The sequence below is a fragment of the Mesoplodon densirostris genome, chromosome 7 (assembly GCF_025265405.1).
Source record: "Mesoplodon densirostris isolate mMesDen1 chromosome 7, mMesDen1 primary haplotype, whole genome shotgun sequence".
Taxonomy (NCBI): Eukaryota; Metazoa; Chordata; class Mammalia; order Artiodactyla; family Ziphiidae; genus Mesoplodon; species Mesoplodon densirostris.
Genome location: NC_082667.1, coordinates 58,532,862 through 58,556,325, shown reverse-complemented (window position 1 = coordinate 58,556,325; position 23,464 = coordinate 58,532,862). Strand labels below are relative to the sequence as shown.

General features: G+C 46.4%; 1 protein-coding gene and 2 pseudogenes across 1 annotated transcript; 1 reads left to right on the top strand and 2 right to left on the bottom strand.

Moving 5' to 3' along the window:
- The window catches only part of LOC132493423 (anaphase-promoting complex subunit 13-like), a 69,399-nt pseudogene that overhangs the window by 43,280 nt on the left and 2,655 nt on the right, over window positions 1-23,464 (top strand).
- Window positions 4,787-13,465, bottom strand: KCNE3 (potassium voltage-gated channel subfamily E regulatory subunit 3). The gene is made up of 2 exons (XM_060104827.1): window positions 13,410-13,465; window positions 4,787-6,236 (listed from the first exon to the last, which is right to left on the bottom strand). Exon 2 carries the CDS (start codon window positions 6,194-6,196, stop codon window positions 5,897-5,899), a length of 300 nt encoding a protein of 99 aa, XP_059960810.1. The 5' UTR covers window positions 6,197-6,236; window positions 13,410-13,465; the 3' UTR covers window positions 4,787-5,896.
- Window positions 20,321-22,897, bottom strand: LOC132494169 (RWD domain-containing protein 4-like; annotated as a pseudogene).

Here is a 23,464-nt window from a genome sequence, read left to right as displayed (position 1 = left end):
CAGATTGTGCTAGGAGATTAAGAGTGTTTAGTCTCAAGAAAGGATCTAATGTGACTCTCAAAGGGACCAGCTATAGTGGGGAGAATATGGGCTTTGAATTTAAGTGAGTCTGTGTTAAAATCTAGACAGTGCTACATATTAAGTGAATGTTAAACAAGCTATTTCACTTTTTTTTTTTTTTTTTTTTTTTTTTTTGCGGTATGCGGGCCTCTCACTGTTGTGGCCTCTCCCGCTGCGGAGCACAGGCTCCGGATGCGCAGGCTCAGCGGCCATGGCTCACGGGCCCAGCCGCTCCGCAGCATATGGGATCCTCCCGGACCGGGGCACGAACCCGTATCCCCTGAATCGGCAGGCGGACTCTCAACCACTGCGCCACCAGGGAGGCCCAGCTATTTCACTTTTGAGCTTCTGTTACTTCATCTATGAAATGAGGTTAAAAAAATAATTACCTCTAGAGCTTCCCAGCACAGTGCCTGGCAGAGATTGTTTGGTCATCAAATAGTAATTTTTCTTCCCTTTCTTTCCTGTTCACTAATTTCCTTCTCTCCTGCTCCTAGACCTCATTCTGTCACAGTTTAACCACAGATGGGTTCTCTGATTTCATCCAGGCAGATCATGCTCTTGGTTTCCTAGTGGCACGTGAAAGAGGATTCTTTTTCCTACACAAAGCTGGCTGAAAGACTTGCTTTGTCTATTTCCCCTTTGCCTAAACAAATATCTTGGATATTACCACTCCAATGAGAGGAGAGACCAGACCCACCAGTGCCAGAAAGAAAAAAAAAAAAGAGCAAAAGTCACATTCCCAGGACAGGCTTAGTTAGACCTGCAAGGCTCCCACCTGCACCCCTCAGAAAACATGACTGAATCAGAGTAATAGCACTTCTTCCTCTTGGCAGGACTGTACTTTTTTTTTTGGCCACACTACACGGCTTGTGGGATATTAGTTCCCTGACCAGGGATTGAACCCGCACCCTCAGCAGTGAAAGCACGGAGTCCTAACCTCTGGACGACCAGGGAATTCCCAGGACTCTACATATTTTTTATCATGACCCGTCCTGGGGAAAGTGAGGAGGGTAGAGTGAAGACCACTAGCTGTCCACAAAATCCATTCTTTCTTCCTTAGTAATTGAGGTTTGGCTGCTTGAAGCCAGCTGTGGCCATGTTACTGAACCCTTGTCAATAGATGTGAGAAGATGGGATGTATGCAGCTTTTGCCTTGCTTGCTTAAGAGAAAATCTCAGGCTCTGGAATTCTGTTCTTTCTCTCTCCTCACTAACTAGAAGTGCTTCAACCAGAGTAAACTTGGAAGCTACACATTGAGGATGGCTGTCATCATCCCAGGTCCCTGAATGACCGAGTAGAGCAGAGCCATCCACCTACTTGGAATGCTGCCTTGGACCATACTACACTGGACCACCTAATCAAATCCTACCTCACATCTCCAGGAAACATCCATGAATACATCCCTCTCCCTCTTCTTCTTCTTCTTTTTTTTTTTTTTTTTTTTTTTTTGCGGTGCGCGGGCCTCTCACTGTTGTGGCCTCTCCCGTTGCGGAGCACAGGCTCCGGACGCGCAGGCTCAGCGGCCATGGCTCACGGGCCTAGCCTCTCCGTGGCATGTGGGATCCTCCCAGACCAGGGCTTGAACCTGTGTTCCCTGCATTGGCAGGCATATTCTTAACCACTGCACCACCAGGGAAGCCCCCTCTCCCTCTTCTTGACCATCACATTTAATATCGGTTCCCCACATTTTCTGATACTTAAGTGTATTGTTTCCTATTTGGTTCTTTTCGGTGTAATCTTGTTTTGTTCTTTATTTAGTGTGTGCTTCCTGGCTCTTAAGCTAGAAGGAGATCACAAGATGTGACACTCTGCTTCTGCTCCCATTTCCCCAATAGCACAGCTGTTGTGGATGCTGATGGAGCCCCTGTGTGGCCCCTTCCCCAGCTGCTGTGAGTGTTGGCTGCTATCACTTCAGAGCTGCTGCCTTCTCCAGCTCAGCCAAATGTGAGCACCTGTGGGAGGTTACGTGCTCCCCTCTAGCAGCCAGCAGTCAATGGTGACTGACATGGGGTAGAAAAGTATAGTCACTAAAGATGGGGCTGATCCTGTGATGAAAATTGAGCTTCAGAACCTTCCTGAGGAACTAGGCTGTTGCAGATCTCCAACCAAGACAACTGGTCTAGGCTGCAATTGCTCACAGGTGCCACCCTTCTCCAGAGACCTGCCCTCAGCAGATGGGCACCTCCTCACAACCCTCCTCTCTTCCCCCTCCCCACCAGGGTGGCCCACAAGCAATGACTGACTTATATGGGGCATAAAAGCCCGGCCCCTTTGCCTCAAGGGGGTGTAAGTCTGCCTTGTGGTTTATGCCCCAGTTCCCTGTGGATCAGGCCAGGGCTAGATGTGACCTGACATGTACCTTGTTTGTCTTGTTCCCTTTCCTATCTACTTCACTCTTTCCCTTGCACGTTTCCCCCAAACAGTGCTCCCTCAATAAATGCCTGTCTCAGACTTTGCTTCTAGGGAACCCAACTTCAGTCTACTGGTGTCAATACTCTGCCGTCATCTTCCCAAATCATCTCCGGGGACCGTTCAGACCCATGGTCTGGGCTGGGTATGCCATGGTGCTGAAATTGGGCTGAGAGTGAGGAAGGAGCTACGTGAAGAACAAGTGGGCTCTACTGAAGTAGTTGTAAGGAATACCTGCTACATAGGGATGTTATGAAGGTTTTAAAAGTTAAATGAGTTAATGTCTGTAAAATGCTTAGGCCATAGCCTGACATGTAGTATCTTAAGTATTAAGTGCTTTTAAGTATTAAGGCAGGGATTTCTTTGATCTTTTTCATTTGTTTATGTATTCCAAGTGTGCCTAGATGAGTCCATGGCACATAGTAGGTGCTCAGCGTCTGAATGAGTGATTATTGAAGTTTTGCTTTGAGGGCCCAAGGTGATGTGCTGGGCTCTGGCCAGCAGAGGGCAGAACCAGTGCAGCCAAAAGAGCCTATGGGCTGAAGGAGGTAGTGGGATAGAGCTCGGGGGAGAGCCAAGGGGATTACCTACATCATAAAATATTAGAATGTTTAAATTATACCTTAAAATCTTAGATTTTTATTTAGCCCAACCTTGAGTATACATAATGAGGTATATTGAGCCCCTACTTTGTAAATTAAGACAAATAAGTAGTTCCAGGCCCCAAGATCCCTAGAGTTGCCCCGGTAGCTCCTTTTTTTTTTTTTTTGCAGTACGCGGGCCTCTCACTGTTGTGGCCTGTCCCGTTGCGGAGCACAGACTCCAGATGCGCAGGCTCAGCGGCCATGGCTCACGGGCCCAGCCGCTCCGCGGCATGTGGGATCCTCCCGGACCAGGGCACGAACCCGTCCCCTGCATCGGCAGGCGGACTCTCAACCACTGCGCCACCAGGGAAGCCCCGATACCTCTTCTTTTGAACTACCCCATACTCCTCTCAATAAATCCCCTTTTGTGCTTATGCTAATACACACTGGATTTCTGTAACTTACAAGCAAAAGAATTTGTATTACTCTATTTTTAAGCCCTGTGAGTATAAGGACTGTGTGAAGGGGAGTCTGCCCCGTAGATGGGGACACTGAACTCCCAGCGCAGCCACTCTGGGCTGCTTCCTGCTCCATCCACCCGCCGACCTGCTCTCTTCAGGAGGGTGGTCTTGCCACATTTCTGCCTCCAAGCTTCCCTTGTCTTGTTCCGTTCATTCTCTCTGCCCATGTAGATCTGTCCTATCTCTCAAAGCCCAGTTCAAATTCTACCTTTCTCTGGCTCCTCTACATCCACTCAATCTCATTTCTCAAAATCCTGATAGCATCCATTACCTGACATTCATTCTTATTCTTGTTGGGATTCCATAATTTATTTGGGTGTTTGGGCTGGGCGGTCTCCAAAGTCCCATCCAGCTGTAGACTTCCGAGTCCGTTGTCCACCCGTATGTCACGTCTTCTTAAGCAGGTCTCCACCTTCTCCCTCAAGAAGATATGAGGAAAGGCTTGAGAGCACACGTGGGGCTCAGCACTGATTTGCATGGAATCAACATAACTAACTGCTCATGGGAGCAAATGTGTACTGTGATCCTCCATTCAAGTAACACACAGGCGTTTATTTTCATTTTTTCAAAGTAGAAGTAGCTTCCCCCCCCCCTTATTATATAAGAAACATACTTACGGTCAAGTAAATCAAATATTACATACATTTTTAAAGTAGAAAGGGAAAATCACCCATAATCCTTCTCTTCAGAGATAAGTGCTCTCAAAATATGATTTCAAAGTTTTTGATATACACAAATATGTATGTTTTGATAGGGCTCTCTGGAGACCCCATGGAGATTCCTTAATAACAGAAATTAAACAGAACAGTGGGAGGTTCCATCCTGGGATTTGTAGCTGGCCACATTTCATGTATTCAGCTGAAGCATGTGAAACTACTGATACTCAGCTGTTTTTGACCTACAAGCACAGCAGTTTTATGTGGTTCAAATCAATGTATGTGAAGCCTAGACTATCAGATCTGGTAGAGCCCTTAGAGACTTTCAACTATTTCAACTTTCTATTTCACGGTGCTGAAGAAGGACAAGAGTCAGAGAGAGAAGTGTCTAGCCAGTTTATACACCACACTGGTAGTAGAATCAGGGCTGGTTCTCTTTCCACTGAATCAGGTACCTGCCTCTTTTAATATGATAATCTTCTAGGTGTGATAATAATCTCCTAGAAGCAGATTTCAACTTGATATCAGAAAATTACTCACAGGATTCATTCAAAATGTTAGAGGCTGCCTTAGAGGTAGTGAAGTGCCCAGGGCTGGAGATGGGGCTGGGAAAGGCACTGGGATATGGGTGGAAGGGTACAGGGACCATGGAGCTAGTGAGGCTTAACAGTCAGGGCTCTGCACTTGCATGGCTCCTTCTTAAGATCTTAGGAGGGGGGCCCTAACAATGTATTAACATGGTGATACGTTTTTGTAATACTTGCAAAAACAAGATATTTTAAAATTCTTTTTCTTAAGGAGGGCCCCCCAGAATTATATAAGTTTCAGGCCTAGATCCACTCCTAGGTAGCACACAGTTTTGCAAAGCACTAGGCAAGGTGACCAGAGAACCTGGGTTCCAGTCATGGTACTGCTTTGGCCCAAATGGGCAGAATGGCACTTGCTCTGCTTCCCTCACAGGGGGTAAAATCACAAATGTTAAATGGGCTGAAAAACATAAAATGTGAAAAAATATAAATAAGTAACATAACTTAGATTTCCTGTCTGTGATATGGGATTATCATTGCTGCTTCTCATGGTCATTGAAGATAACACATCAAAAAATGCTTCCTCAGGGCATTTTCCTGTCTCATTTCCCTCTGCTACAACTTCCTCTTTTCCTTCCTCTAGCCCCTAGCCCCCAACACTCCGGCCACTAGAACACTCATTTGTCATTATATGTTGCCACTTTTATATATGTATACATATATGTGTGTGTGTGTGTGTGTGTGTGTGTGTATACTTTTTTTTTTTTTTTTGGCCACACTGAACGGCTCGTGGGATTTCAGTTCCCTGACCAGGGATTGAACCTAGGCCCTTGGCAGTGAGAGCATGGAGTCCTAACCACTGGACCACCAGGGAATTCCTGCCACTTTTATATACTTGTTCAAAGGGCTCCTACTGTCTATAAAGTCTGTCTTTGCTGGAAAAAATCCTTATCCACAAGGCCTAGGTCTGCTAGATCCTCTCCTCCTTCCCTAATGATGACCTCCCTTAGTACTGTTTCTTGTTGATCTTACAGATTAGAACACTGAGGCCTGATGTAACACACAGCTGAGTTCTGGAGGCCCCACAAGATAATCCTCAGGAATCTTGATCTTCTGCCATCCCCGGCCTCTTAGCATTAGAGCATAGACACACGGTTCTTGATGTATACGTGATAGGGGTCACTGCGCTTATCCACTTTGCGGGAGCGGGTGTATCCCAGGATGAGGCTGCCCACAGTGGCAGCAAATAGGAACATGACGAAGAGAATGTACATGTAGGAGTTGTCATTGCGGCCAGGTAGGCTGGCCCGCCTCTCCTCAGTCAGGTTGTCTGACCCTGGCCGGCAGAGCAAGTTGCTGTGAAGAGTGGCATTTAGAGCCTTCAACACAGCGTGCAGGCTCTCATACCAGGTCTCAGTCCCATTGGTGGTCTCCATAGCAACAGGGCTTCAGGTGGGGGAAGAATCAGAGGATGCTCTGGTAGTGACAGAAAAGAGAGAGGATGGCTTCTGTTACTTGTAGATTGAATGACCTTCCCACTCCTTCAGACCCCCGCTAAAATCCCAACATCACAGTTTATTCTAACTACTTGTTTACTTGTCTGTCTTCTCCACTAGACTGCCAGCCCAAGGAAGGCAGGGAATATGTCTGTTTTATTCACTGCTATGTATGAGCACTTATGACAGCACTCACTCAGTAGGTGCTCAATAAATACTTGTGGAAGGAAGTCTTCCTTGACCATTGTAAGCATGCTGATCTATCCTTTCTTTGGGTTCTGTAAGTCACTGAGCTTTAGGCTAGAAGGGCCTTAGGGATTATTTAGTGTAATTTCTTCCATTTTACACACAGGCCCAGAGAGAATAGTTGGCTTGTCCATGATCACAGAGAATACTGGAGGTAGAGCCGAGATAGAGCCCTGCTCTTCGACGGCCAGCTCAGAGCTCCTCTGGCCTCCACACCAGCTCTGGGGAGGACTGTGTGGCACAGTTAGAAGACATTCCTCAGAACTCTCCCTCAGCACAGTTCTTTCTTATGCTCCACAGACACCATGTAGAAGATGTTTGGGGATGGCTTAGATTTCCCCCTACCTGGAGGCCAGAGGCTGGGTCATTTGACCTCTAAAGCATCCTAGGTCCCACTCTAGATATTCCTAGCTATTGAGGAGAAATTCTGTTGGAAAGGAGGTGGCTGGGGGAGCAGGGAAAGGCTGATAACCACTGCAGGCACTGGGCCTGAGGGCTTCGGAGTGAAAGGAATACTTAGTCCGGTTTGGGGTTCTACCCACCCCAGAGAGAAAAGACACTAGCACCTCAACTATCCTGCCTTCCAAAACAACGTCACTATGTACATGGCATATAACTGGTGAGAACAGATGTTCCTTTTCCTTCCTCTCAGAGATCCTTAGTCTACAATGTAGAAAAATAGCCAAAGGCAGCCTTGTATCCTAGTCTCTGGAAAAACATGTCATTCCATTAAACAAGGCTCCACGCTGACTTCCTTCAGGAAGCCTTTGTATGCTCCCAACATACTCCACAAGCTTTATCATCGCAGCCTTCCCTTTGCCCCAGCACTTACATATTAGGCAATGTGTGGCTGTCCTCTTGCTATTGATAAGGGTTATCAGCAGACCACATGCTCCTGGTCAGCAAGGCTGTGTCTCTCCTCCAAGTCTAGGGGACTACCCTAGTTCTCCTTCCCTCAGTGGTCTCCAGTAAAGATGGCCACTTTGGATTTCTCCATAGGCCAGGCACTCAGTGTTCGCTGACTGGTTCCAAAGCCCTCCTTTATCTAGGTAGAGCTGTTTAACACACTTGACTATTAACCATCACGTCTCTTCCCCGGAAAAGTTGACAGTTAGTTATGACCATGATAAATATTCATGAAGAACTCTATGAATGCAGAATTGGGGGGGAAGAATCAAAATAATACAGCAATAACCCAGGACTGGCCCACATTTTATGCAAGGCCTTGGGGCCCCCTGCCATCTAGTACTTGGGCAACCTTGTCTGGATGGAAAAGGGGAAGAGTTAAGATCCAGGAGGCATAGGTTCTCATCTACTATTCCACTTGTCAGGCAACAAATTTGTGCCTTCCTCTTTCGTCATATGGGCTAATGGAAAGTGGGAGCAGCACAATGAAATTAATGGCTCAGTGAATCACCTGGCCAGTCATCGTTTATGGAGGCCCACTCCTGGGTAGCCTTATTCTGGGAGCTCTAGGAGGCCAGTCCCTACACTCAGGGGCACATCACCAGCTCTTAATGTGGGAGACAATCTAGGAGCTACTGGGACTTAAAGGAAGAAGGGATGAATTCTGAGCAGTGCTCAGAAGAGTGTTCACAGTGATGGAAGAATTTGAGTTGGACCTTGAAGGATTTTTTGGAAGTAGAGAAGGCAAGGGAAGCAAACAGATGGACTAGAAAGCACACTTTGAAGAATGGAAAGTAGCATAAAGAGTGTAAGATGCGTGAAAGGATAAGATAGGATGTGGGATGGAGACATTGGCCCAAACCAGACCATAGAGGACCTTGAGTGCCAGGCTGAAGAGTTGGAACTTTATCCTGTAGGTGGAGAAAAACCATGGAATGATATTTTAAAAGGGGGTAAAATAATCAGATCTGTGCTTGGAAAGGACACTCTGGCTGCTATGTGGAGTGTGGAGTAAAGAGGGCAGGGATGGAGGCAGGGAGCCCAGTGATAAGTGAAATAGTCTGGGTTCAAGGTGCTGAGTCCTGAGCTGGGGCGGAGGGGATGACAAGGTGGGGGCGGGGACAGATAGAGGATGTGAGAGGCATTTGGCGGTGGGAATGGCTAAGGCAGTGGTTGCAGGAGGAAGGGGCCTCAGACAGTTTTATAAGCAGACAACAGACAGATGGCATAAGTGCGGGAAGAGCTCACTTTGAGGGAAATAAGTTTCTCACCCTGTTTGCACTTCAGTTTCCTCATCTATCAAAAAAAAATATCACCAGGAGTTGTTGTTCAGTGGGTACAGAGTTTCAGTTTTGCAAGATGAAAAACATCTAGAGATCTGCTGCATAGCAATGTAAAGATAGTTAACACTACTGAGATGTACCATTAAAAATGTTAAGATGATAAATTTTATGTTGCTTTTTACCACATTAAAATTTTTTTTAATTAAAAAGAAAAAAAAAAAGATTATTATCTCTGCTCTGCCCCCTGCCCCAGGCTTGCTTGAGCATATACTTTTATTATAGTGAAGAGGATTTTTAAAATACATTTTAATAAAAAACACAGTTTTCATTAAAATGAAAATCTGTTTTTCATTTTTGAGAAATACATATACACAGCAAAAAAAAAAGAAATTGAAGCAGTACGTACAATGAAAATGCAGTCTCTCTGTTCCCAATGGCCCAGGTTTCTTTCCCAGGGTAGTCACTGTCACCAGTTTTCTTAAGATAGCCTTGCATGGGGGTTTGAACTGACAAGGCAGACGGAGGGCCACCTCCATCTGGAAGACTCACCAAACAACAGCAAATTCACTGGCCCCTAGTCAGCTCTAGGAATCTCCCTGTGGGCGCCCTAAGGCTCCTCAGCCCCTCAGGATGTCCTGACATGTCTTCAGGATGTCCCTGGACACATCTGGGGTCTCAATATTGACTTTGGGAGCTGGGAATGCCCAGAGCTGGGTGGGGAGGGGACAGAAAAAGAAGGAACTAGACACACAGAAAAAACTTCAGAACGAGGGTGGATCGCCCGAGGCCAAGCCCCAAAGGTTGTGCAATAGCTGTGCTGTGGGTGCTGACACCCTGCAGCTTCCCCTCCCCTTCCTGCAGCAGCTGGATCAGGCCAACCTAGGGTTGCAGTTATAGGAACTGTGCCATGGCCAAGGGACATCTGATTGCTGTCCCCCGACTCCAGATTCACAATGTCTCATCTGGGTGACTTCATGAGAAACCTCAGTTCAACACATGAGCTGCTGCTCAGGGACCAGCTAACAGTGCAGTCTAAAACATCCCCTTTCCCCAGGATACTGGCATCTTAGCAGGAGCCTCTAAAAGGCTGAAAGGGCCTGAAACCCAAGGAAATGATGTGAGTGGCAGAATGGCAGCCAGCAATTGGGTTGCTATTTTACGTAGGAACAAATGATGTTACCAGTCAACCTATTTGGATAGACTGGATATAAACATAGGCATGGCATCAACACTATCTGTACCATAGCTTTGTTGTAAAAATTAAAGAAGAAAAGTATGCAGTGCCTGGCACTAGACACTCCACAGATGTGGTGGTGGTTTTATTTGTGCAGAGCAGAGGCTGGCAGGGCCTTCAGAGTCCATCTAATCTAACCTCCCTCATTTTACAGTGAAAGAAATGAAAACCAAAGAGCTGTCTTGGTTCAGCTGCTACTTGTGTGACTTTGGGCATGTGACTTCCCTTTTCTGGGCCCCAGCTTCTGTCTGCATCTGTAAAATGAAAGGGTTTTACTATGTAATCTTATAAGGTCCTGATCAGCTCTAACATGAAGATACCACAAAACCTTATGTGAGATTTGGGAGATTGGGTAGGCTGGTGGGAGAGGATTTGGGGGGCTCTCTAGAGTCCCTCAAATCACAAGATAGAGAAGACTGCAGATTCTTTCCTCACAGGTTAAGATGCTTCAGAGTCCCAGGACTGAGTTACACTTAGTATTCCAGCCTAGATAAACTGAAGGCCAAATTTGCTGACTTGTTCATTTTTCCTCTTTATAGCTCACCTGCCAGGGTGATCTAGCCTGGGGGAGACAGACTCTGTTAGAAAGTGGGGGTAGAGGGAAAGTGTCGGGGACAGGGTGGGCTCTGAGGTGGAGTTCAGTGAGAGGAGTAAAGGTTCACAAAACCATTCATTCCTCACACCCTCCTTCCAGTGCCTCTCTGGATAGACCTGGATGGATATTTGTAGTTCTGATGGAACGTGCAAAGGAGCCACAGTTGCATATCTTTAGAAGCTGGGTTGAGGTGGGATGGAGGACCTGTGTGCAAGGAGAGGCAGAGAGCTCATAAAGGGACAGCTTGGTTCTCTATGACCTGCCTCTGGGTCCCAAGTTGGGAATTGGCAGCTGGCGATGTGGAGAATTTTGTTCCTCTTTCTGAGCTCCTTGGCTTCCCTCTTCAAGACAGTCGCTGATTGTGAAGCTCTTTGGATGGGGAAGACAGAGCTCCTGCCTTGGAGAGTCCCTGACTTGAAACAAGAGATAATCATTTAGGAAGGGAGATGAACAGTGACTGAAAAGAGATTTTGAAGATCGTTTAGAATCTAGATTCTAGGCCAACCCCTCCATTTTGTAATTGAGAAAACTGAAGGTCAGAGAGGGGAAGTGACTAGTCCAAAATGACATGGCTAGTAAATGGCAGAGCTCTGATGAGAACCCAGGTCTTTGGCGTGCTGTTCAGGTGCTCTTTCTGCTACAAATGGCAATGTCTTCTGGCATCTGAGCTGCACATCACACCAAACACAGGCTCTTCATGTCCTGGGGCATCATCTCCTCTAAGTTCACCACTACTCCTTTTTCCTGCACTACAGATTCTTGCTAATCTTTTTTTTTTTTTTTTTTTTTGGCCACACCACTAGCATGTGGGATCTTAGTTCCCTGACCAGCGATTGAACCCGCACCCCCTGGATTGGAAGCGCGGAGTCTTAACCACTCCAGGGAAGTCGCTCTTGCCAATCTTAACTGAGGATCCAGTAAGGGGAGAAGTTGGTAACTTTTGGAGGAGTTAACCTTCCTTTCTAGTCTTGCTCCCCATGGCCCTTTCTGCTCCAGACCTACTCCTGCTTTTCCATACAAGCCAGGTGCACTCTCTTCCTCCACACCCCGATGTCACTCTTTCCAGCACATTAACAGGTTTGCCCAAAATGTTCTTGACTTGAGCTCGCCTGGCCTCTTACTTGGGGATGGAGGCATAAAGCTGGGACCTGGAGGATGAACTGGGTATCTTAGTAAGGTTTTCTTTCAGGTTTCTCTGGGGAAAAGTGAAACGCCACCATCAGTTCTTTTGGTTTCCCTATGCTCTGTTTCAGCTACTCTTGCAGACTGAGTGTCTGAAGTGCTTGGAAATGTAGTAGAGAGGCACGGGGAAAAGGCCACATAAAGCAAGTGGATCCAAGGACAACTCCTGGGAATGCACAGTTTTGCCTCTGGCCCCTCTGGTGGTCTTATCACCACCATGGGCTGGTGGGAGAGGAACCTTAACTTATAGTTAGAAGGAGACACAGAAATAGAATCTGAGCTGGAAGGGATCTTAATAATCACGTCATTGGTGTAACCCCCTCATTCAACCAGTGGGAAAACCCACCCCACCCCAAGAGGAAATCACTTGCTCAAGGTCTCACAGCCTAGGAACTGGGACCAGAAACAGGTATCTCATCCACATTTCTTTCCACTATAAGTCCTCTGTTGCCTATAGGACGGTCTAACCTCCTGCAATTATCATTCAGGCTCCTTTGGATATGACCCTGCCTCCAGCCCCATCTCACCACAGCTCTCCTCACTGCCTGTGCCCCCATGATACTGAGCTATAGGCCATTCCCCAAACATTCCTTGCACTTGCACACCTCTTGCCTTTGCTCATGCTGTTTTCTTAGGCAGAAATACCCTTCCTCTTTTTTATCTGCCTAGTGAACTCCTACTCATCCTTCAAGACCCAGCTCCAGTATAACCTCTGTAGACCCTCTCCTGAGACACCACCTTCCCCACTCCCTAGCCAGTTAAGTCTCTTCTTCTTGTCTGTTCCTAAAGTGCTTTTCATAAAACCCTATTAGAGCACTATGCTGTACTGAAATTGGGTGTGTATATCTGTATAAATTAGATATAGATATACTAAACTGTGCGCTGGGAGGTGTGAAGGTAGGGACCTGTGCCTCATACATTTCTTTAGAGAAGGCACTCAAGAATAGGTGGATAAATGTCTCTTCTTATTAGACTATTCCCCCCTGCACACACACATACGCATTCATGAAAACAGCTTACAGCACTTAAAAAGCAACTTCAAGGGCAGGCCAAAACAGATTCCATTTGGTCTGGGGAAGGGGAAGCTCAAAGAAAAGACACCATCTCAGTCAGGTGGGCAAGTGAGTCAGGGGAGGAGGAATTCTAAGCCGCCTTTGGAAGCCCAGATATTTCCTGCACCGGAACCCCATTCAATCCAAAGGGCAAACATTCTTGGCCCCAAAACACCAGCAGCAGCTTAGCTGGGTACCCACCCAGGGGGCAGCCACACCCACCCACCTGCTGCACACACACAGTCCAACTCCCAGTCTCCCAGCCTCTAATCTTGCCTTTCAGGTATGCCTTTCATGGTTCCAATTCTTGGCTGTATGCATGGCTATGTGACCTTGAGCACTGCATTTATGTTCTCTGAATCTCATCTATGAGATGGGGATAATTACCCCAGTTCTGCTTGCCTCACACGGCAACTCGGGGAGACCAAGGGGGAAAGGTGTTTTAGAAATTGCGAAGTATTATGTAGACATAAGAGAGAATTATTGGGCAGCCTGGTCACCTGTTTCCTTTTCTGTTTCCCTATCTCCTCTGCCGCCCCCCAGTATTACCAAGAACAGCTATCCCTATGTCCCCTCTCCCCACCTTAGGTTCTCCTACCCTCAGAAGAAGCCAGGAGGTTCTTTATTACTTTTCTTGATTCTCAGACACACTTACCTCCTTCAGAAGCCTTCCTTGTTTCTCGTCCTCTCTGATCAGCCCTGTAATCTCTCTCCATTTAGGGGTACCATTCTGTAGTCCTGCTGGTGATAGAGAACACACCAGAGTTGGAGTCAAGAGACCTGCCCCTATTTTGTAGACATGCCTAGCCGTGTGTCTTGGTTAAGTCATTTCTCCACTCTGGGGCCTCATTCTGCCCATCAGTAAGATGGGATATCTTGTCTTGCCTCCCTCTTAGTAGGCATTTTGAGCATCCACCCATTCAGTTTATAGATAGAAATGTGTTTTGCAAAGTGTGGAGTGAGTGAGGGATGAAGGTTGTTCTCATCTTAAGGAGTCAAGAACATCTGAAAGCAGTTTCCTTGCCTCCAGCTTGGCTCTCCTCCATTCAGAGCGGGTAACTGGCTGGATGCCAGGAGATAAAGAGCAGCTAACACATTTACAATTCACTTTTGTAGCTGAAGTGGAATCAGCCCTGGGCTAGGAGTGAGGAGAATTGGGTTCTACTTCTGTCTGGTCCCTGGTGTGACCCTGGGCGAGCCATCTCCCCCCTGGGCCTCAGATTCCCCTTATGCAAACTGCTGAGGATGGGGGAGGGGGGATAGGAGGAGACACTTTCCAAGGGCCCTCACACAGGGCTCTGAACTCCTGTACTTTCTAAACAAGAGACTCCCGGGTCCAGTCCCCTTCCCCCACATGCCATACGGAGTACATGGGCAACAGGACCAGGAGGCTCATTTTACATTTAGTGACCCAGGAAAAGAGCGCACAAAGCACAGAGCAGGTGGGCGATTGGCACAGGTTTACACAACCTGTAAACTAGAACTCAAGTCTCCTGACTCCCAGCCTAGATCTATGTTACTAGTACTAGAAGACTAGAAGGGAGCTCCTAGGCTTTTCCCAGGACTGGGGCGCATAGGGCGAGGGGCACAATAAAGTAGCGAATGGGCAGGTCAACTCGCACGCTGAGCAAGCGGCTCCCGCCAAGCAAGAAGGCACACCGGGTCCCGGAGCGCCATTTCCGCGTGTGCTCGCGCTGCGGAGCCGCAGGTTGGTGGTTATATTGTGCGCTCGCATATCTGTGGATGTGGAAGGAGCTTGGGTGCCGCCGTCCCGGGGCCCGTGAGTGCCGACCTAAGCCCCCACGGTTTCCGGGCAAGGCGTGCCAGGAGCCCAGCTTCGCGCTCCCACGTGCGCCCCGGGATCCCTGTGGCTCTCTGAACAGGGGAGGATCAGTATGTATCTGAGCCGCCCCCTACTTCGGGTCAGCGGCCTCCAGGGAGGCGGATACACCCCTCATTTCTACCCCCGGCGCCGGCTCAGCCTTCCCGAGCCGGCGGGTGCGCCTTACCTGCCGGTCGGCAAGGCTTCCAGGGGCGCCGTCTGTTCGTTGGACACCTTGCCCTGGGCTCGCGGGTGCCCTGCACTGCGCCCCAAGGCGCTCCGCCAGCCCCCCTGCTCGCAGCCCGCGGCCAGCACCGCCTGTGCCCCCTCCACTCTGCGCTCCAACCCGCGCTCAACTGCCTTTTCCCTTCCTCAGGGCGTCCCCTCACCCGGCCCCGCCCGGCCCCTAACACACCCACTTCTCCCGGAGCTGGCTTCGGGCGCCTCCGCCCAGCTGCTTGGCCTCGCTCAGCTGCTTGGCCTCACCCAGCTGTGCACTGCGACCTCTCCGTCCCCTGCAGCGCCTGCTTCCTGGACCTGAGACCGAATGTTCCTTGCTTCGCTTCAGCTTGCCCGGTCTGAGGAGGATCTCAGAAGAGCGTCGGGTGCTGGTGGAATCAGACCTTGCTCCTACGTGGTTGTATGGTGGTGGGCTGGTCACACTGCTCCTCACTGGGCCATGGCTTCCTCGCTATAAAACGGGTACAGTTCCTGCATGCATTCTTCACAGGGTGATGGTTAGGGTCAGATGAGATCTTAGAATCCAAAATATTAAAGCCGGATAGTCACTGGAGAAATCATCTGATTCTAACACAAACCCTCTTTTCCAGACAGGATGCAGTTTGGGGAAGGGGCCCAGTTTGGGGAAGGGGACTTGCCCAAGCTCACTAAGGAAGTCACTGGCAGAGCTCAGACTCAGAATGCACTAGGCCACTCTCTCCCCTTATCCTCGGCCAATGTTTCATCCAAGTCTCAACAGTCCCTCACATGCCCAGACAACTGGTGTCCAGCCACACCACGCTGCTCCCTGTCCCTGAATACCCTTCACTTTCTGGCCACCAGGCCCTCACTCAAGCTGTTTCTTCCTTGCTGGGGACACTGCAGTTTCCAGAGAAGAGAAGCATCCAGGGACAGCTGGGAAATGAGAGCCAGGAGGCCATGGGCAAGGGAGTGGACAGTGGCAGGGAATAGCCTCTCAGGAACTCTGTGGGGAGTCCTTATCAGAGCCCTCTTTGCCAGCCTCCGGCCTTGGGATAGTTAATAACAAACTGAGGGGACTTCCCTGGTGGCACAGTGGTTAAGAATCTGCCTGCCAATGCAGGGGACACGGGTTCGATCCCTGGTCTGGGAAGATCCTACATGCCACAGAGCAACTAAGCCTGTGTGCCACAACTACTGAGCCTGTGCTCTAGAGCCCGTGAGCCACAACTACTGAACCCACATGCCACAACTACTGAAGCCCTCATGCCTAGAGCCCGTGCTCCGCAACAAGAGAAGCCATGGCAATGAGAAGCCCACGCACTGCAGTGAACAGTAGCCCCCGCTTGCCACAACTGGAGAAAACCTGCGCGCAGCAATGAAGACCCAACGCAGCCAAAAATAAATAAATAAAATAAGTAAATTAAAAACAAAAAACCGAGGCCAGCTCTGGCTCCCTTGCAAACAAAAATCTCTTCTAGGGCTTCTCTGGTGGCACAGTGGTTAAGAATCCACCTGCCAATGCAGGGGACATGGGTTCGAGCCCTGTTCTGGGAAGATCCCACATGCCGTGGAGCAGCTAAGCCCGCACGCCACAACTACTGAGCCTGTGCTCTGGAGCCCGTGAGCTGCAACTGCTGAAGCCTGTGCGCCTAGAGCCTGTGCTCCACAACGAGAGGAGCCCCTGCAATGAGAAACCCATGCACCACAGCGAAGAGTAGCCCCCGCTCACCACAACTAGAGAAAACCCGCCCACAACAATGAAGACCCAATGCAGCCAAAAATAAATTAATTAATTTTAAAAAAGAAAAGAATCAAAATAAAATTAAAATTTAAAAAAATATCTGTTCTAGGCATCTGAGGCATATACCCTCAATCACAGAATCTCAGATTATATCTAAGAAGTGCTATCATTTAAAAGAGACCTATCACATGGAGGGAATGTTGTACAAAATTGCTAATCTTCATCAAAACATGTTACTTCTGTCCCACTACTGGGCATATACCCTGAGAAAACCATAATTCAAAAAGAGTCATGTACCAGAATGTTCACTGCAGCTCTATTTACAATAGCCAGGACATGGAAGCAACCTAAGTGTCTATCGACAGATGAATGGATAAAGAAGATGTGGCACATATACACAATAGAATATTACTGAGCCATAAAAAGAAACAAAATTGAGTTATTTGTAGTGAGGTGGATGGACCTAGAGTCTGTCATACAGAGTGAAGTAAGTCAGAAAGAGAAAGACAAATACCATATGCTAACACATATATATGGAATTTAAGGGGAAAAAAATGTCATGAAGAACCTAGGGGTAAGACGGGAATAAAGACAAAGACCTACTAGAGAATGGACTTGAGGATATGGGGAGGGGGAAGGGTAAGCTGTGACAAAGTGAGAGAGTGGCATGGACATATATACACTGGCAAACGTAAAATAGATAGTGGGAAGCAGCCGCATAGCACAGGGAGATCAGCTTGGTGCTTTGTGATCACCTAGAGGGGTGGGATAGGGAGGGTGGGAGGGAGGGAGATACAAGAGGGAAGAGATATGGGAACATATGTATATGTATAACTGATTCACTTTGTTATAAAGCAGAAACTAACACACATTGTAAAGCAATTACACTCCAATAAAGATGTTTAAAAAAACCCAAAACCAACCAAACAAAAAAAACATGTTACTTCTGTGTGACTTCTGTAGTTTCATATTTTGACCCAGCTACTTTTTTTTTTTTTTTTTTTTTCTGTCTGGATATCATATCTCAGTGGAGTCATCCTGACTCTGAGCAGGCAGTCTCAAATTACAGTCCACCTAAGAATCACCTTGGCCTTTATTTTAAGTGAAGTAGACTTTTGGGTTCTACTCCAGAGGTTCTGATTCAGGAGATCTGGACTAGAGCCCAGAAATTAGCATTTAAAAAAAAAAAAAAAAAGCTTCTGGAGAGATTGTGATGCAAGTGGTTCTTGAGACCAGCCTTGAGGAAACAGCCATGGGTCAGTAAGCATTCCTTCCCACATCCTGCCAAGCCTTGCATCTAATCTCTAGGACTGTTTATTACAGTTATGAAAAGTCACTATTTGTCCACCTCATCTACTAGATTGTGAGTTCTCTGAAGTTAGGGATTGTCTCTTGTCCTAATAAAATTTTGGAATCACAGTCTTAGAATCATACCACGTTAGAGTTCTAGAATCATTTAGTGCTAGAACCTAAGTTGGAAGGACTCTTAGAGTTATCTAGTCAAATCCCTTACCCAAGAATTCCCTGTATTTCTTTGTGTGTGTGTAATAGAGGCTTTATTGCTTATTAATTGTGTCATTCCATACAATTTCAAGTAAACAAACTTAGAAAATGGTGATGGCAATATTGATGAGCATGTTCAACTGTTTTAATAAGGTAGTAAGAGGCACCACTGCCACCATCACCCCGCCTCCGAAATGTGTACATTTCATATAAAAAGAGTAAAAATAGTTACTTGGCATTTAGCTAGCATTAGTTTTTGTAATCTATGAACCATGACAAGCCTGAACAATTTCAGAATCTTCAGAGCAAAACAAACCATTTTCTTCCAGTAGCAAATGTAGCAGTTTCAATTTCTTTAAAAACACAAGCAAACAAATCAACATATTCCAATGGTCCTGAATTTTAATGTTTATATCATATTAATTCAAGAAATAAAATGTGATTCAGCATTTGAAAATGAGGCTGAACTTCTTCACCATAATTATACTTACTTCACAATTCAAATGATTTAACTGAAGCCAGGTTAGCCCAGTAAAAACCATGGTCACAACTCAACTGCTCTTTTGCTAAGGAAACTTCTTTAAAAGTTAGCTATTCCTTAAAAACTCAGACCCAAGCTGCATAACTGTGACTTGAGGAACCAACAATGAACCCTTCCAGATACCACTGCAGTAGTCCTATGTGGGGTTTTTTTGTTTTTGTTTTTATTTTTGGCTGCGTTGGGTCTTCGTTGCGGTGTGCGGGCCTCTCATTGTGGTGGCTTCTCTTGTTGCAGAGCATGGGCTCTAGGCATGCAGGCTTCAGTAGTTGCAGTGCGCAGGCTTCAGTAGTTGTGGCTCACGGGCTTTAGAGTTCAGGCTTAGTAGTTGTGGCACACGGCTTAGTTGCTCCGCAGCATGTGGGATCTTCCCAGACCAGGGCTCGAGCCCATGTCCCCTGCATTGGCAGGCGGATTCCTAACCACTGCGCCACCAGGTAAGTCCATCCTATGTGTTCTTATAGCTGGGGAGCACATACAGAATCACTGTGAATCACACATACAGATCAATAACTTCCTGGTAAAACTACACCAATAGTTTCCTCTGTTAATGATTAAAAAAAAAAATAAGCATGTACTACAGTTCAGCAGTTGAAAGACTTCTAAGTCTATTATTTTAAAGATGCTGAGAAATATATTTGGATACTTGAAAAGAAGCAAGACTAGCATTGTGGTTTTATATTAAACCATTTAGAAGACCTCAGTTACAAACAACTAAAAATACATAAATAGGAATTTCTTTAAACCATTGTCTCTGACAATACAAAAATTAAATATTAAGGCATCCTTTACTCCCATCTATTTTGGTATATACAGCAAAGAGAAATGTTTTAAATAGAAACCAGCACTTCTATTCAAATGCTCTCTAATGTATTTGGCAGATTTGTTTTTATATTCTCCTGTTCAATGTTCCATTGAAAGCTCTTATAATTGAACATTGTGACCCAAACCAAGAGAAAAGTATAAACAGATATTCATTTATTAAAAATAAGCAGTTCACCCTTGAAAAGTAAAAAGTAACTACAAACAATATTATGTATAAAATTCAAATACTAATATTTAAATCTCTGAAGCAATTTATGCTTCAGTAATTAAGAGAAAGAAGAGATGAAGACTTCACTAAGATGAGAAGCCTATCGATATGGATCATGCTGTGGACTAATTGTTCACTCAGTATTCTGCCCCACTGGGATGAGAGTTTGAGAAGGGCTTCATATTCCTTTAAAAAAAATTACACCGGGGGCTTCCCTGGTGGCGCAGTGGTTGAGAGTCTGCCTGCCAATGCAGGGGACACATCCGGTCCGGGAAGATCCCACATGCCGCAGAGCGGCTGGGCCCGTGAGCCATGGCTGCTGAGCCTGCGCGCCCGGAGCCTGTGCTCCACAGCAGGAGAGGCCACAAAAGTGAGAGGCCCGCGTACCGCAAAAAAAAAAAAAAAAAAATTACGCCAACTAGAATAAGATCATATGAGTTAACGTTGATTATTATTCCCCATATTTGTCCATTTACAGAACTCAATTGGCTTCATAAAGTATACTAATCAGTAACATTTTCACCTTTTATTAAGGTAAGTTTGTGAAAATAATTTAATACAACCAGATCTCCTCATGCACTTTCAGCTTAAAACATTTTTATGTAAGAAATATATCCAAAAAATCTGTTTTATAAAAAGCCACTTCAATACCAGAAAAGAGTAATAAAAGATTTTGAACCCAGTTTATTTTTTAAAAGATGCTCTTCCCATGTCTCAAATTCCAAGTGCTATTCATCATCTTTAAAGCCAGTTTTACTTAACTTCACCACATCAACCCAGTTCCATCCTCGAGGAAGTTCTCCTTTGTGATCTGCTTTATCTACCAACTTATGCTTCTGGGCTTTTTTTTTTTTAATTCTCTATTTTAAAAAATATTTATTTATTTGGTTGCACTGGGTCTTAGTTGTGGCACACGGGATCTTCATTGTGGCTTGTGAACTCTTAGTTGCAGCATGCATGTGGGATCTAGTTCCCCGACCAGGGATCAAACCCGGGCGCCCTGCATTGGGAGCCCAGAGCCCTAGCCACTGGACCACCAGGGAAGTCCCCTAATTCTCTATTTTTTTAATTGAAGTATAGTTGATTTACAATGTTGTGCTAATTTCTGCTGTACAGCGAAGTGACTCAGTTATACACATATATACATTCTTTTTTAAAATATTTTTTTCCATATGGTTTATCCCAGGAGATTGGATATAGTTCCTTCTGGGCTTTTGAAAGTTGTCTTTTTTGTCTTTTTTTCTCACTTGACGGGGCTGTATTAGGAATTTCAAACAAGATGATATTTCTTGTGGATGTCGTAGAATTAAGAGAGATGGTGATTCTCCATGAACTGCTGTTTATTGTCCTTCGCATATTCAAACAACATGTGGGTCATGGCGGTCCTTCCACTGCTTCCTGTAACTTGGCTGATATGCTCTGCTTTACAGCTGATGATATGGTGCTAAAAGATGCGTTCATAGATATGACTGGAGGTGTTTGAGGATATGTTTCTGTCCAGGAAATCTCTATGAAGAAGGCTTTGGGATCACCATTTTCTCCTATCTTATACTGAAATGAAACTGGACTTAATTCCTGGAAACTTTTCATCTCCTTCATAAGTAGAATGTGGTGCCTCCAGTTCAATCTCCTGGTCCTTCTTGGCGCTCAGTGCACTGGTTGCAAGGCACCTCCCTTGGACTGCATTCAAGACAGCAAGAGAAAATGAGGGCAGTGGCTCCGAGGCCCATAGTGGTGGGAGGCACACCCTTCACAGGGCAGAGGAGAGTCATGCACGTGCCCCTGGCCCTTGGGCAGCATGAAGCTGCTGGCTAGGGGCTGGCCTATATTTCATTTTTGACAACAGATTAATCAGCTTCTCTTGCACACCTCTAGTGAAAAGGAGCTCATTGCCACCAAGGCATCTGAGGCTCTGATTGTTAGGATGTCCTCACATTTTGATAAATACTGCCTCCTATTGACTTCTACCCTTTGGTCCTTGTGCACAATGGAGACATCAAGTACACTCCTAATCTTTGTTCCCTTTTTCAGTCCTTCAAAAACTTAAGGCCTATCTTCCATTTCCCCTTCTCTGGAGTGAAGATGGGGCAGGAACCCTGTTAGGGAAGGCAGCTGGCCAAGGGGCCAATGGAAAGTGGGCCGAACTGCCTAATTTTCCCCAGCTGTGCCTTGCAGTCTTGCTATGAGGCTTAGATGGCCCAATGTGTGTAACATGCCAAGAGTGTGATGCACATGCTTAATAAATGGCAGCTTCTAGTGTTATTAGATGAGAAAAGGAAGGATGAAACAGAACTCCTCTCCTGAGGAAACCGTAGTCTGAGAAGGACCTTCAGGGAACTCTCTAATCCAGAGAGGTTGGGGACAAGGTCCTGGACCTTGAGATGGGGGATGCTGGAGTGAAGTGGGCCAACTGAAGGAGTCTGGGGAAAACTCATCTAGAGATACACCTCCTTCAAGTTTTGCTTAAATGCCACCTTTTTTGTGAGGCCTTTCCTGACCATCCTATTTACAAATCCTAATCCCTCCCTTCCCCTGCCCTCCCTTAAAGCCCTTCCCTGCCTTGTTTTCCAATCTGATCTACTTAACTTTAAAATATATATATATTTTGCTACTGTTCTTGCTGCATCCCTCAACTGAAGCTCACAGCTCCTGTCTGTCAGCCCTATCTCAGACCTCTCTTCTTCTCTGGATTCCTGTAACCACCCGCTTTCCTCTCCCCTTCAGGCCTGGAGAGGTAATGGTGCCCAAATGTTTCAAGATCCAGGGTACTTCACAACCCCTTGTGGTTTCCCTACTCCCTGCCCACCTCTTTGAATAGAGCCTCCTCAAATTACTGATGTAACGTGGCCATCTGCTTCCCGCTGGACCTGGCTGATGCAGAAGGCCATTCTCCTACAGCCCCTTACACTTCCCTTGAACACAGCACTTACCATTCTGTGTTATAATTGTCTACTTTATTTGTTGATTCCACACCTTAGTGCTCCTTAAGGGCACTAAGCCGGCACTAAGTCTGCACAGAGTAGACCTTACTGAGAATTTGTTGAATAAATGAATGAATGAATAAAGGTAATGAAAGGAAAGGTCACTAGGAATTACATTATCAGGGAAAGCTTCCAAGAAGAGATAGAACCTGAGAGAGCCTGATGTTCTTTCAACCCCTCGGCCAGACCTCTCTCCTCTGAGCACTAGACTCCTATATCTAACTACCTACTTGACATCTCTGTTTGGATAACATGTTGTGGCTGGAACTCGTGACTTCCTTCCCTGCTCCCTTCAGTTTTCTGTCTCTTGGTAAATGCAACCATCATCCATCCAATTCCCTGTTTGTTTTCTTCATAGGACTCAACCCCAACCCAGTCTTCTATTTATCTGTATATTGATTTGGGGTCTGCCTTTCCCATTAGACTGTAAGCACTACAAGAAGACAGGCCAGGTGTATCTTTTTCGCCATAGAATACCCAGGATGTAACTCAATGTCTGTCTAGTAGGTGGGGGAGAAGCGTTGGGAGGTAGGACGAGCATGGATGATGTCTGTCGTCAACAGTCTCAGAAGCCTGGGTTACCAAGGAAAATAGAGCATGAATCACAGAGGAAGTTTAATGATCACATCAAGTAATTTTATTCCATTACTCATCAGGAGCCTGTGTCTGTGCTTCTGCAATCTTGTCTCCTCTTGGCCTGTCAGTTTAGCCCACAGAACATTTGTCTTCTTGTTCTGAGCTTAACCATTCTCCTGCCCCTGCAGGCAGCAAAGAGCAGTGAAAAGAGCACTGGAAGACGTGCAGCAAGGTGTGGTGTCAGGAGACTGAAAATCTCAGTGGCCTCTTCTTCCTCACCCTCACACATGCTGTGTCCTGGGCAGCAAGGTGGAA